Source organism: Eumetopias jubatus, unplaced genomic scaffold, assembly GCF_037043125.1.
Source record: "Eumetopias jubatus isolate StellerSeaLion01/CBP00866 unplaced genomic scaffold, mEumJub1_p1.0 scaffold_4, whole genome shotgun sequence".
Taxonomy (NCBI): Eukaryota; Metazoa; Chordata; class Mammalia; order Carnivora; family Otariidae; genus Eumetopias; species Eumetopias jubatus.
The window spans coordinates 112,179,076-112,192,922 of NW_028274810.1; the positions used below are offsets into that span (position 1 = coordinate 112,179,076).

The following is a 13,847-nucleotide window of genomic DNA, read 5'->3' on the forward strand; positions in this document are numbered from 1 at the left end:
GCTCTGCCGGGACTTCCTCTGGCCCCATGCTCTGTCCAGCTCGCCACTGTCACACATGTGCAGTCACCGTGGTCCCCTGTGGACCCCACAGCCACCCACTAGATGGACCGACTCAGGGTCACCCTTATTTCCCAGTTTGCAGGGCAAGACTCCCAGGTCCAGAGAGACTTGCTCAGGGCTACTGGCTGCTAAGCAGACGCTTCTCTCACTCCCCAGGTGACCTTGGCCCCGAACCCTCTTAGTCCCCCTTATGTATAGATGCTGCATCACGATGAGCCCCACCTTAGTGTGGACAAAGTGGGAGAGTGCCGGGAGCCTGGGCCTGGTGGGTGCAGCTGCTCAGATTGCACTTCGCGCGCTCTCTCTCTCTCTCTCTCTCTCTGCCTCCTGCATCAAAGCTTCCTCCCCGTCCTTCTGCCCCAGCCCTCCCTGGATCAATAAATTCATGAGAGGAGTACTGCAAGGGGAGGGAGTCAGAGGCCGGGTTCCAATCCTAGCCTCACCACTCTGTGGCCAGGGCAAGGTTGGGGCAAGTTATTTAACCTTCTGAACTTGAGTTATGCCACTTGCAAGAAATACCAATAAAAATCAAAAGGAGGGCAAAACTCTAGTTGGAGAGAAGAGCAGTGATGTGGCCCAGGTGATGAGGTCCCGAGGCCTGGGGAGCACCAGGCAGGGATGCTGTCCTGTTCTTGTGGCAGTGGGAGCCAGCAGGGACATTGATGGGCTGGTCCCTCTGGCTCTTCCCTGAGCTGCAGCAAAGCAGTGGGCTTCAGCACCCACCTGTTCCTGGACACCTCCCTCTCCATGTGTCAGGCACCGGCACGGAGGCACCCACCCCAGAGACGGGGCTCTCTGCACTTCCGAAACCCGCTTTTACTGCTCACTGACATGGGAAGGGTCCTGGGGAGTGATGGGCACCTTGCATTCCATCTCAGACCTCACTTTGGCACCTCCTGTTCAGTCCGGAGATGGCGTGCAATAAGGGAATATAAAATCAATCATAATTCATGGACTTCTAAAGATTCCACGTTCACTGTGGCATTTTGATGTTAATAGTGAAAAATAGAGTGCTTTTGCATTTGTTTTATTACCTTGCTTTCCAGTGAGCAAAGCTTGTGTATTTCAAAAATTCGTCACACATGCAGCTCCATCAAATTACTTTAAGCTACAATTTTTTCCCCTACCTACAACTTTTTTTTTTCCTGCTACCTTGGAAAATATAGTTCTTTCTTTCACTTTAACTTTGAAATCACTTTCCTTCATTGAATGTTTACTGAATGCCAGGCATTGAGCTGGATGCCATACATATAAATATGATCGGGCTCTCCACAGCAGGACTTTTGCCAGAAATAGGGCACTCTGATATACCTGGGGATCTCAGCGGTTCAGAGCCAGACAATGTAGAGTTTATAGTGTGGACTGCCAGCATCTTGATCGCATCACTACCCAGTGGACCCTAAGCTGCGTTCCACCCAACCACGCCCAATCTAAGAGGCTGCTGGGGCAGACTTCTGGCTGTCTCCTCTGGTTCACTTCTCTGGACAAGCTGCATGCTCAGCTTTCCTGGCCGTTGCCATAGTTCCTCTTGTTCAGAGATTCCCTGTGTCATCCATTCAATGAGGATTTATTAAGGACCCGCTATGTGCCCAATTCGGCTCTGTGAATTGGAGTGGGGTGTGAAATCTGGCTGCCACCGTGCATGCCTGGAGGAGCCATATGTTAGCGGGGCAGAGAGACTTGCAGGTCGAGAAGACAGTCCAGGGAGCTGGATTCTGGGCGAGAGGTGAGCTAGTCAGCCTCTCTCAGGGCCCAGAGGGGGCTCCTACTTACGCCAAGCTGGAAAATCCAGGTTGCTTCTGCTGTAGGGTTTTCCGCTCTGATGAGAAGGAAGGGAGATAAAGTGTGTGTTGTTTCTGCCATCGTCAGACACTCTTTAGTGCTGGTACATAATTGCGACTGTTGTTTAAAACCACCTGTGAGAAAAGAATGTGGGTCCCATATAAAACCTAAGGAATTAAGGTTTTAACTCAGTGCAGAGTGCACTAGGCCCCAGGGCGGCTGGCATCCTGGAAGATGCTTTGGGTGCCTCTTCTCCAAGATGAAAAAAATTTCACCTGCTGGCATGTTTTAGAATAAATAGACACATCCATGATGTTGTAGGCAGTGGCTCTTGTATCCCGAGAGCCTTTTAGGAAAAATGGAAATCTGTATCTCATCTGGTCAAGTGTTTGCAAAGGCAGAACTGCTTGGTGTGGCCATCAGGATGGACAGATGTCCCTTGGATTGGTAGCCAGGGGTGGAGCTGGCCCCAGAGTTGGATGGCGGGGTGGGCTTGTGGCTCCGGGCCTCTGCACAGAAATCTGCTGAGGTAGGTAGTCATTACAGCTTCGCCCCCGGGAGCCACATCCTGAGGGAGAGGATGCACTGATTATGAAACCCCCCCAAAAGCAAACATTTCCAAGCCATATAAGCCGTGTGAGTGCCATGCTAATGGTGCAAGTAATTTTCACGAATCTTCAAGTCCCATCCAGCTTCATGAATCTATGCCAATTGGAACTAGGTGGTTATTGGGGATAAGTATTTGCCATTCCTTTATTAATGATAATTAGGTTAATTGGTTGTTTTTGCACCATCGTTGTCATTATGGAGCATGTCAAAGAGATGCATCACCGCCATCGAGTTAGAAGGATCAAATGCTATTTCATTAATACTAATTAGACCGAGTGGTTCATTTTTATCAGGAGTTACAACTTTGTTGTTTTCGTTGATAACAATTAGAACCATCATTATTTTGTTGTTAACATTCGAATCTGTTGGCTAACTTGTCAGTCTCGGTAATGATTATAGATTAACTGGTTATTTGTGTATTTTTATTAATGGGAAAAGGAGAAGAAAAGGTGTGCTGGGCTCACGCATACGCCCTCGTGAATCCACGCTGCGCTGAGAGCAAAGGGCTCCAGCCTTTCTCTTACAGTTGTGGAGACTGAGGCATGAGCGGAAGTACGTTGCCCAAGTCCGTGGAGGTTGTGTGAGGCGACCTAGCGTTGGGCCCAGGCCCCCCCGAAACCAAAGCCCTATTTTTTAATCTCTTTATACCATCATTATACCACCAATAAAGGTATTCATAGTCAAATAGCTTTAGTTTAAAGTAACCTAATTTATGATCTGTAATTCAAATACTAGAAGAACAGACAGGAAGTTGTGCCCTTGGTCAGAAACGCTGTGAGGGTCAAGGACACCTGAACTCCTGCCTGGATTTCCTGAAGAAGGTGAAGTGGGGAGTGGGCTTCGAGGTGGCCCTCCATGATTCCCCTCCAGGTCAGTGTCCTCTGTGACTCCGCGTCTCCCGCAGGTTCATTCACGTTAGCATTCTTCTCGGTAGACCCCCACACAGCTCCTTCCCAGGCCAGCGACGCCTGAGCGCTGATCGCAGACAGAGTCCGTTCTCCGGGCTCGTTCTGCCCCATCTCCCAAATGATTGTGTCTCTTCCTTCTTGAAGCACTTTCTTCTCTAGGTTTCTGACAGGACAGACCCTTGTTTCTCCTCCGACAGTCCAGCCGCTGGGTCTGGGTCTGCGTTGCAATCTTCCCGGTCTTCCCACGTCCTGCAGAAAAGCCATGGATGGTCCCGTCATCCTCCAGCTGTGGCCCTGCCGGGTTCCCCATCTTGGCCGATGGCGCCACCAGCTTCCTGCTTGTTCTGGGCCAACATAGTCGGGGGGTGGGGGGCCTTGACGCTTCTCTTCCTGTCACACACCCTAACTGCTGTTAAATCTTGTCAACTTGGCCTTCAAAACATATCCCAGGGCAGACCTGTTCTTGCTGTCTCCACTTCAAAAGCCCAGGTAGGAACCATCACCACCCCTCGCCCCTGTTCTCCCTGCCCTCCTCTGACTCACCCCTTCACACCGACTCATACTCCCTGCCGGGGCTGGCGCCATTCAGGAGGCCAAAACAGTAATAACCACCCCCGCCCCCGCCAGGAGGTGGCAGTGGGCGTGTTGTCCTGTCTGCCTTACCATGTTCAATCTTGAGGAATGGAGGCTTCATGACTCCACCTTAGAGACCGGGGAACTGGACCTTCGTAAAGCAAGGGACTAGACATCTGGCTGTGAACTAGCAGATAGAGGGTTCTGTGTGCTGGACCCCAAGCACAGGGACTGGCAATAAATGGGGACTGATAGGGGGTCATGGGGCCATAGGCATAAAGGCCTCATAGAAGGCCAGGCATACAGTAGGTGCTTCTGTCTTCTGTCGGGGGAGTTCCAGGTAGGAACGGCCATCCCTGGCCTCCAGGCTGATGGGCCCACGTGTCCAGGTCCTCCCCAGGCCCCACTCCTGCCCCACTGACCCTGCCCCACGGCTTGCCAGAGGCCATATCAGAGATCTTCTGAGTCTCCCCCAGAGTGGAGGTCTGCTCTGCATGAGGTATCTGGTCCCCTGGAGGAGGCTGGTCGCAGCCTTCCAGGATGTGGACGTCAGAACCTCCCAAGGCCAGGTGGCTGTGCTGAGAAGAGCCTCTGCCCCCACCCCGTGTCCCCGCATGGTCATCAGAAGGCACAGCGAGGCCCTCTGAGCAGGGTCCCCAGGGCACCAGCGGTGGGCGGGCTGACTTTGGGTCCTGATTGCTGTTTCCTCCCTCACTACGTGTTTCTCACCTGGACTTACAAGGTGCTCCTTGTCCATGAGACGAGTCTGGGGGCGAACAGCCTGTGCCCTCTATGTGGCCCCCAGCTGGAAACCATTCCCCAGACCCTCTGTCAGCTCTCTGCACTGCCTCTAGCTTCAGCTTCTCTCTGCAGACGGCCACTACAGTTACTGAGTTTAATTACCGTGTGGGATTTTGCTCTTTTTCCTGAGTTTATGGCATCAGACAAGCAGGTCATTATTAAGCCCCTACTGTGTGCCTAGCAATGAACCAGGTGCTGTGGGTCCTTACAAAGGAGGTGGATCAGACATGGTTGAGCCCGCATTGAAAGTTCTGGTCCCACTTAATACGCACACAGTCTTTTAGGAGAGCACACTGTCCGAGAGGGTGCTGAGGCAGAGGGCTCAGACCTGCATTCCCAAGCTATGTAGACACTCTGCAAGGGTGAGTACGGGGGATGGCGGATGAAGGGACCAGGGTCCTTGCGTCTGAATGCCAGTTTGTTGACTATCAGTTTCCCTCCCAAGTTCCAGTTCTTCCTGTGTAAAATGGGATGGAATAGACCCACCTCGCAGGATTGGTGGCAGACAGAAATGAGACAGAGGGTATAAAGTGCAAGGCAGATGAAGCACCGAGTGGGGGGTGGCCGCCCCCTGCTCCCGCCCTGTCCCTTCTACACCTGTGTTTTCTGCTTCCTCCTTGTATGGGTCCCTGCTTCTCTCATTGTGCTTCTAGTATTCTCGCAGTTAGAATATAAATAACCTGGAGTTATTTTAGGTGAGTGATTCCCAGACCTGACAGCGCTTCAGAATCCCTGGGGGAATGTTTCCAAAGTCCCTGACCCCTTGGGCTTGTGCCAGACCTGTCTCAGAGTCCAAACAAGGGGCCTGGGTACTGTACTTGTAACAAGTTTTCCGGGTGATTCTGCAGCAGCCGGCCTATCAGGATCCTTTGGAGATGATGGCTGTGTGGCCTCAGGTGGAGCGCTTACCCTCTCTGGGTCTCAGTTTTCATTATCGTCAGATAAGGAGGTTTAGTTTTTCAGTAGATGATCACTAGTGATCCACTTACTCTAGCATGCTGTGAGGTCACAGCATCCTGCAGGGGGGTTACAAGAAGCAAAGGAGGAAGGGGAAACAGAGTCAGAAGAGCGAGCTAGCCAGGAGGCCAGCTTCCCGGAGCATTCTGTTTGATAGTGCATGAAGCACTCCAGGGGCCACCACAGGTCCTGGAGTACAAGGAGGGAGGAAGGCTGATGTGTTCAGATTGCAAGCAGAGGAGGGACTCAGAGAAGCCCTGTGGTGTGGAGGGAATATGAGACCCCAGGGGTCATCTTGAAGTTCGAGCAGGTTACCTGGAACATGCCTTCTGGAGGTGGTCTCGGGAGTGTCACCTGCAGGGCCCTTGCTTGGCCAAGAGGTGAGCAGAGCTAAGCCGGTGAGCCACGTGGTGGGTCTGCGTGACAGTAGGAGGTGAGGGCACGAGGCTTCTCCGTGCTCTTCCTAGACCCACATGCAGCAGGGAGGACCCTGCCCAGGCCACCGTCCCACTCTGTAGGGCCCCTCAATTGTGTCTGCTTCAAGCACACATCTCCCAACAAAAGTAGATGCTACCTCCAAAGATGCACCGGGACTGAGCAGCTACAGGGACCCCAAGGTGCCGATGCCACCCAAAAATTCCACGTCTGTGCCCATTGCTGACTCACGTGCACCCCCAGCGGGAGACAAGGCAATGGCCAAGGGAGCCACTTGTTAGTATTTATCGCCCTCTAGTGGCAACGTGGCGTCGTTCTCCCTGGACGCACAGCTCTCTCCTTAGTGCCCCTTAAATTCAGTTGAAGTCTTCGAACATTTATTGAGCACCTGGTGTATACCAAGGGCTGGGTTTGTGTCTGTGACAGATGCAGAGGGAACAAGAGGGGCCTCCGGCTCAGAGGGCATGTGAGTCAGATGAACACAGTGACACCAGCCTTGAGCGTGGAGTGATTAATGGAGACCAACGGAACTGGAGAGCATGTCAGAGGTGGAGGCATGGAGAAGGGGGACAAGGAGGGAATGCATACCTAGAGAGAGACCCGAGCAACAAGGCCAGAGCTCATCTCTCAGAACGTGTGCCAGGCCCCGCTTGGCGGTGACCGGCGTGAGGGTGCGGAGGGGGAGGTGGGGGAAGGACCTGGAAGGGTGCACAGTGCCATTGGCAAGAAGGTCATCATCTGGACCTGTGGCGCCACTGAGGATTCTTAATCCATGGAGTAGTAGCCGGACCTTGTGAAATGAGTGGGTCCTGGGTGGGGGGCTCTCCGGAACCCGTGACTACTTAGGATTCTCAGCTCCTCTCCCTCTCCATGGTCCTGGATCTGCGCCACGGCCAGAGGCCCATAACTTCCTGTTTCTGACAGGATGACCTGGCCCAGTGCTTCTGTCTCCCCCACATGTACCCCTCACCCTCAGTCTGACTGGGGCGCATGCCGGCGGGAGCTCTGGCTTGCGGTTCTGTTCTGCTTGTGGGGCCGGACCTGCGTCTGTTTCTGGCCACAGAAGGTGCCCCGAGTGTCGGTGTAGGGAATGAATGAATGAAGCTGCAGAGTGGGTGTCAAGACTGGTCTCCAGAGCGCCTGGGTGGCTCAGTTGGTTAAGCATCTGCCTTCGGCTCAGGTCATGATCCCAGGGTCCTGGGATCGAGTCCCGCATCGGGCTCCCTGCTCCTTGGGAGCCTGCTTCTCCCTCTGCCTCTCTCTCTCTCTCTCTGTCTCTCATGAATAAATTAAAAAAAAAGTTTAAAAAAAAAGACTGGTCTCCATAGAATCGTCCAGAGAGCTTTCACGAGAACCAGCTCGTGGCCCCACCCCAGACTGTACTGAATCAGGGGTCTGGGGCAGGAGACCCATGTCATTCACGCCCCGTGATTCCACGCTGACTAGTGCTGAGAAACCACTGTGTTGCAAGATCTTTGTTACTGGCTTATTCCACTGTGCGTGTGCGTGTGCATGCGCATGTGTGTGCGTGTGTACATACATGTACACATGCAGCACATATGTATTTATTTCAAATACTCAAGTATTTTAAATGGAAAGAAGAGACAACATAACAGCTATGTACCCATCACCCAAGTATGACAGGTGTCAACATTTTGCTAATTTTACTTCAGATGTTTTTTCTTTTTTCTTCTGTTCTTTTTCTGTTTGAAAATAAAGCATTGCGACGATGAGGCCTCACTGGGTCACCATGTCCCCCTCCCTCCTCCCCTCTCTCAAGATATTGTCGCCAGGAGGCTGCTCCACGCATGATGGTAACCCACGCCCTGCTCTTTCTTTATAGGGCCCTCCAGGACCACCTGGTGTCCCAGGCCCCCCCGGACCCGGAGGCCCCCCGGTAAGCATGGCTTTGATTTTCTTCTGCAGGGGCACTTAGGGGAGGGTTTCATGGCCTGTGGGAATAAGAACATCTCTGTATGTGGCCATCTGTTTGTCCTTCGTCCAAGAGGAGAGCAAAGGCATAAACAAGGAGGACTCTTACAGCCACCCACTAGCCTCTGGGCTTTCAGGACCTGAGAGGAGACTAGAAATGCCTCTTGAGCTCATGTAGCAGGTTGGTTGGCTGCTTTGAGAGACAGACATGTTGAAGGAGGTATATTAGTCTGGGGATGCCCATTACTAGTTTGTGGTTTGGTGCTGAGACTAGACACTGGTCACATCCTCCCAATACACAATTCTGTGCATCTGGGAAAGGTCCCCTGTGGGCAGAGGGGGAGGGTGGGGCAGACCCAGCACCCAGCAGAGGGAGGCCATTCTGCCCATCCTACCAGGCTGGAGCCGGTGTATGGCGGTGGTGGCCCTGAATGCAGACCAGACACGGAGTGACAACTCTGGGCTTCACAGTGGCCCGCAGTAAGGACATTCAGAGGCCCTGAGGTATATCTGCCGCTGTGTATCCTCATCAGAGCCAGAGGCCTTAGACAGTGCCAGGCAAAGCATTGGGAAAAAGGCCCTGATGGTCCCCAGAGGCCAAACTGACCGTTTCCATGTGGTTCCCTTCTCAGGGTTTACCTGGAGAGATCGGCTTCCCAGGAAAACCTGGGCACCCTGGGCCAACGGTGAGTGTCCCAGAGCGTCCCCACCCCCATGCTTCCCAGTCCTCCATTGGTCTATGTTGCGGATGGCCGGGCCCTTCCAGCCAGCCACCAGGGCTGCTGGCCACTCGCCGTGCCCTTTCCTCCCCTGACAGGGGGGCCTGAGGCCCTGGCGCCTGACCCTTTCCTCCTGTGGTGCCTTCCACGAGGTCAGTCCCCTGGGATTGCTCCCCACAGGGCCCCAGCCAGGGTGCAGATGGGGGCACCCTCTTCCCAGGCCACCACCTCTGGTCTCCTTACCCAGATGCAAATTCAGAAGCCCTTGCTGTTTAAAGTGTGGCTTCTTGTGCCTGCAGGACGCGTGCAGAGGGCAGCAGAACACTCACAAGCACATGATCACCTGCAGCATCCCCAGCAAATACTCATGAGCACACGGTCACCCGCAGCGTCCCCAGTGAACACTCACGAGCACACGGTCACCCGTGGCGTTCCCAGCAAATACTCACGAGCACATGGTCACCTGCAATGTCCCCAGCGAACGCTCATGAGCACACGGTCACCCGCAGCGTCCCCAGTGAACACTCACGAGCACACGGTCACCCGTGGTGTTCCCAGCAAATACGAGCACATGGTCACCTGCAATGTCCCCAGCGAACACTCATGAGCACACGGTCACCTGCAGCATCCCCAGCGAACAGTGTACTCAGGTGACGGTGTCATAGAAAAGCTCAAACACATTAACAATCACATCTGATCTAAGGGGTTCATCAACAAGTACACATGTTGGTTGAACATTCAGGAGAGGGGAGAGAGTCGTCGGAAGAGGAAAACGCCGTCGCCAAGAAGACATTTGTGTTGTAGAGCGTGAGGTCATGGCCACTGACAGTTTGAGGCAATGCTTTTGGCTTTAGTGTTTGCTCTTCGACTGTGTCAGACTCCCATGGACCCGAGTGCCCTCAGCCCCCAGAGGAGCACCTCCTCCTGCCCTTCCAGGGGTCTTGACTCCGGGGCCCCTGCTCTGGGAACATAGGGCTGTCCTCCCAATCGGCCACCAGCCCAGGCTAGCGACGCAAGGACACAGAAGTCTTTAGTTGGGTGTCCAGGGACCTCTTGGCAGAAAAATTACCAGGTTTACTAAAATAATAATGACTTTGGGTAGCACTTCCAGCTGCCAAAGTAATAACATGGACAGTAGTTTGCGGGGAAAGGATTTTCCTCGTAGCTCGTGGGGGTGTGTGTGTGCACCTGATAGGTCGCTTAAGATCAGAGAAAAAGCAGCAGAGCCAACAGGTGTGGAGTAGTGGAAGGCAGAGCCAGGAGGCTGCGGGGAGTTTTGAGCCTTTGTCCCCTTGCCCGGACACCACCTGTCGTGACCTGGTCCAAAGGGGCTGGGGGAGGAGGAGGCTGCTTGTAGGGAACTGGGGCATGGAGCTCCTCAGTGTCGTCCTTAGAAATAAAGGCGGACTTGACAGTCAATTCCAAACCAGAACTGGGAAGGGAGGAAATGTTGGCGGGGATTTTGCAGAGAGAGCGGGCACAGGGTGGGCATTGTTCTTCCTGGGGGAAGTGGGAAGCAGGGGTAGAGAAGGACCGTGAGCCAATCCGCTGACCATCTGGGTGCTGCCTCCTCTCGCTGACCACACAGGTCCAGAGTCACCGGACACCGGACACCGGCCAGAGGGTGAGGGCCATCTCCCACATAAGGCAACGTGGGGGACAGCCCCGTCCCACAGAGACCACAGCACGCTGGCGAGCAAGTGCCCTGGGATGCCCCAGCTGCTGGCGACAAAGCAGCTCCTGGCTAGAAGCCACTCAGTGCAATGCGCCCTAAACAGGCCTCTGATTTTGTTCTGTTTTCTCCCTCTTGCCCAGGGCCCACCTGGAAAGGACGGGCAGCATGGAGCACCAGGCCTGCCGGGACTCAAGGTTGGTGTTCATGGGGGTGGCAGGAGTTTAGGACCCAAAGAGCAGGAGGAAAGAGGTGTTGGATCGTTGGTGAACGCTAAAATCCACTGATTGCCTGGCCCCGGGCTCAGGACTCGGCAATGTTTGGATTCACCAGGTCAGACATGGGCAAGTCCTTTATTTCTGCTAAGGTAACTGGGGAAGGATTGGGAAGCCTCAGGCTTTAAAACGAAGGTGTTAGAAATATGTTACATATTTGCAGGGAGGAACAACTTTCAGATACACTTAACATAAGAGACTTTAATTTTAAAAATATTCTGGTGGGGCTCCTTATAGTAGGATCATTAAGAAAAGGGTCTGGGGTTAAGTATCATAAAATGGGGAAGCAAATTCCCAGTTCACACGTGGCAAATGAACAGCTACAAGACCGCACAATAGATATTTCCACCAGTGAACTTGATTCTTTCCTACCCAACATGTACGCTCAGTGTGTGGGGCGACCGTCCGTGAAAGGCAGCTTTTCGATGTTATTAGGACATCCATCATCTTCTTCAATAAGTAACTTAGAAACTCAACTTTTTCAAGACCAAATACTGAATAAGTATGGATTTAACTTCATTTTATGGGTATTTATGTGAATAGTCTCCATCTTTTCTCCCTTGTCTTTCACGACAAAGGGCGAACCCAGTATTTTGTATTCTCAAAATCATTCACACAACATCTCCCATACCCCAAGTCTCTCAGTGAGAGAAAGGCACCTTTTCTACTCAGTGACATTTTTGTGAAATTAAACAAAAGCAGAGGCATGGAACATGGAATCTAAGAGGTAGTACGAGCCGCTGTTTTTGGTCACCGTGGTCACACGGAGTGAAGGGGCTCAACACCACCAAAGGAGTGATTGTCCGCCTTGACCAGCCTGTGATGAGTGCTGAGTGGGACTCCCTGAGCCCAGCGCTCTCCTGCCAACCTCTCTGTGTGTTCCTTACAGGGCCAGCCCGGAGAGAGAGGAGAAGGCGGTCTGCCTGGAAAACCCGGCCCTAGGGTATGGATCCCGTCTCCTCCCCACCAGTGGGTTCTGCTGCACAGTGTGTTTGGGGTTGTGTGAACCACAGTGGATGGTGTGAGCACCGACTGTCAGCGGGGGTCTGGCAGCACCATGAACACGGGGCTGTTGGAAGGGGTGAAGGCAGCGGTGGGGGCTCCAACAGGGACAGCCACACCTGGTGGGAAGGGTCACACAATGCCTAGGACAGAGGGAGCAGGGGCAAGTGGGTTTCTAGGGAGACCTGTAGCTGTGGCCTTGGGAAGAATTCGTCACTGTCCAGCTTATCCTGGCAGTGATGAGCGAGAGGGCCTTCTCACTGTCTGCCTGTCTGTCTGTCTGTGTCCCTCCTCCCCTCCCCACTGGCACGCCCTAATGCCTGGCTCCAACTTCTGGCTGATGTGGTCTGTGGCGTTCAGGCCCCTGTGCCTCCAGCAGGTGCCAGGGGCTATGGGAGAGGCAGAGGCCACTCCCCATTGCATTTGGACAGGGCACCTCCTGTGGGCGTTTGGTTGGCCGTCCCTCAGAGCCCCACATCATGGGCTGCAGGGTCTTCTTTTGCCTTGAGGCCCTGAGCTCAGATCTCAGCTTTGGCCTGGGCTCAGAATGCAGTGAGCACCAAGCAGAGAAGGCTGGACCATGTGTGCATGGTGCTCTGTGTGTGGCTGGGGTGTGTGTGTGTGTGGTACGTGTCAGTGTGTATGTGGGGTGTGTGTGTGTGTGTGTGTGTGTGTGGTGTGCATGTGTGTAGGTGCTGTGGCTCTAGAGAGTCTGTGGGGACAGGAGATTGCCAGGGCGCTGCCCCCTCATCAGTGCCCTGTACTTTGCTGGGTTATGAACTAGTCAAGGGCAGCACACTTGACTGGGTCTCTGTCCCCTCTGCTCCCCCATTCCCAGCTGTGGTCAGGTACTCGGCAGGTGCTCAGTAAAGGTTTACTCTGCGGGATGGATATCAAATACAGCCAAGCAGGAGCACAGCAGTGGCCTGAACTCAACACCTGCCCCTCTGGAAGGCAGGACTCCGATCACCTTGCTGGCCAGGGAAGGTGTTCCTGGGCAGATGCAGGGCCCTGGCCTTGCCTCATTGTTTCATAAAGTGATTGTTCTTTAGAACACCAACAGAAAACGGAGCAGGAAAAGCACAGATTAAAGCGCACCTGCTGAAGTCGAGCACACCCAGGTTTATTCAGATGTGAAAAGAACCTCCCCAGGTCCACTAGAAAACCTCCTGTTGTCAGGATTCCAGATGCAAGAGGCTCAGCTTCATGCCCCCTTAGTGCCCAGTGAGTTGTCCCCTTGCCGCTTACAAGACTGCTCCTTCGTATTTTAAGAAGCAACATATGATTTTAAAAAATACCTATGATGATCCCCAAATCGTTGAAATATAATAATAAGTAATTCACCGAGCTGTGTGCATGCACACCCGGAGGTGCTTGTGTGGGGTGAATCTCATGGTCTTAAAAGAACCCAGGCAACCTTTCAGCATTTGGCTGAAATTCTGTCATTTTCCGGAAAGGACTTAACACATTTGCACAGGTTGGCTGACTTGACCTGGTAGATTTTATGGTGTGAACCACACCTTAAGAGTTGTGTTTTCTCAAATTTGTAAAATGGCAAGTCCTGGGTTTGTGCATGTGAATTCCAACATTGTGTCTGGTGGTCTTTGGAAGCAGGCTTGCCCCCATGCGTGGGTCTGCAGAAGGCGGCCACTGATCGCAAGAAGTATTGGGCTGAACTCAGATGTGCCCTTGGGGATTTCTGTGGTCTTTCCATCTGTGTGTTTTATATTTCTGGTGATCTCTAATGGCTGGAAGATTCAAACAGAGAAGCCTACTACTCCGGCTCACATGTGGTGTTTTTGCCCGATTTCTAGTGCAATATGTGTAAAACATTGCTCTAGGAATTTCAAAACTATGAATTTTTGCAGTTATGGTAGTTTTACAACATCCTTTGTAGCCTCAAAAAGGATCTGGCCTGGGGTTTTGTTACTTTTTTTGACAAAATGCCCAAGTGAAGATAAGCATCTCCCAAGATTATGGGTAAGTCGTGGACAGCGGGTTTCTGAGTCCATCAGGGAATGCAGCTGGCTTGCAGGGTGCACAGATCAGGAATTCAAGACACCATCCAGCCCTCCATCCACCCTGCTTTTGACTTAGGGTTCATGGTACGAATTCAGGGGGC

General features: G+C 53.0%; 1 protein-coding gene across 2 annotated transcripts in view; it reads left to right on the plus strand.

Annotated features, from left to right (window-relative positions):
- The window catches only part of COL22A1 (collagen type XXII alpha 1 chain), a 225,653-nt gene that overhangs the window by 109,106 nt on the left and 102,700 nt on the right, over positions 1-13,847 (plus strand). For both annotated transcript variants that reach the window (XM_088023088.1, XM_088023089.1), the window contains 4 exons: positions 7,969-8,022; positions 8,690-8,743; positions 10,592-10,645; positions 11,613-11,666. In XM_088023088.1, coding sequence (XP_087879214.1) covers positions 7,969-8,022; positions 8,690-8,743; positions 10,592-10,645; positions 11,613-11,666 — 216 coding nt within the window. The remainder of the gene's footprint in view (positions 1-7,968; positions 8,023-8,689; positions 8,744-10,591; positions 10,646-11,612; positions 11,667-13,847) is intronic.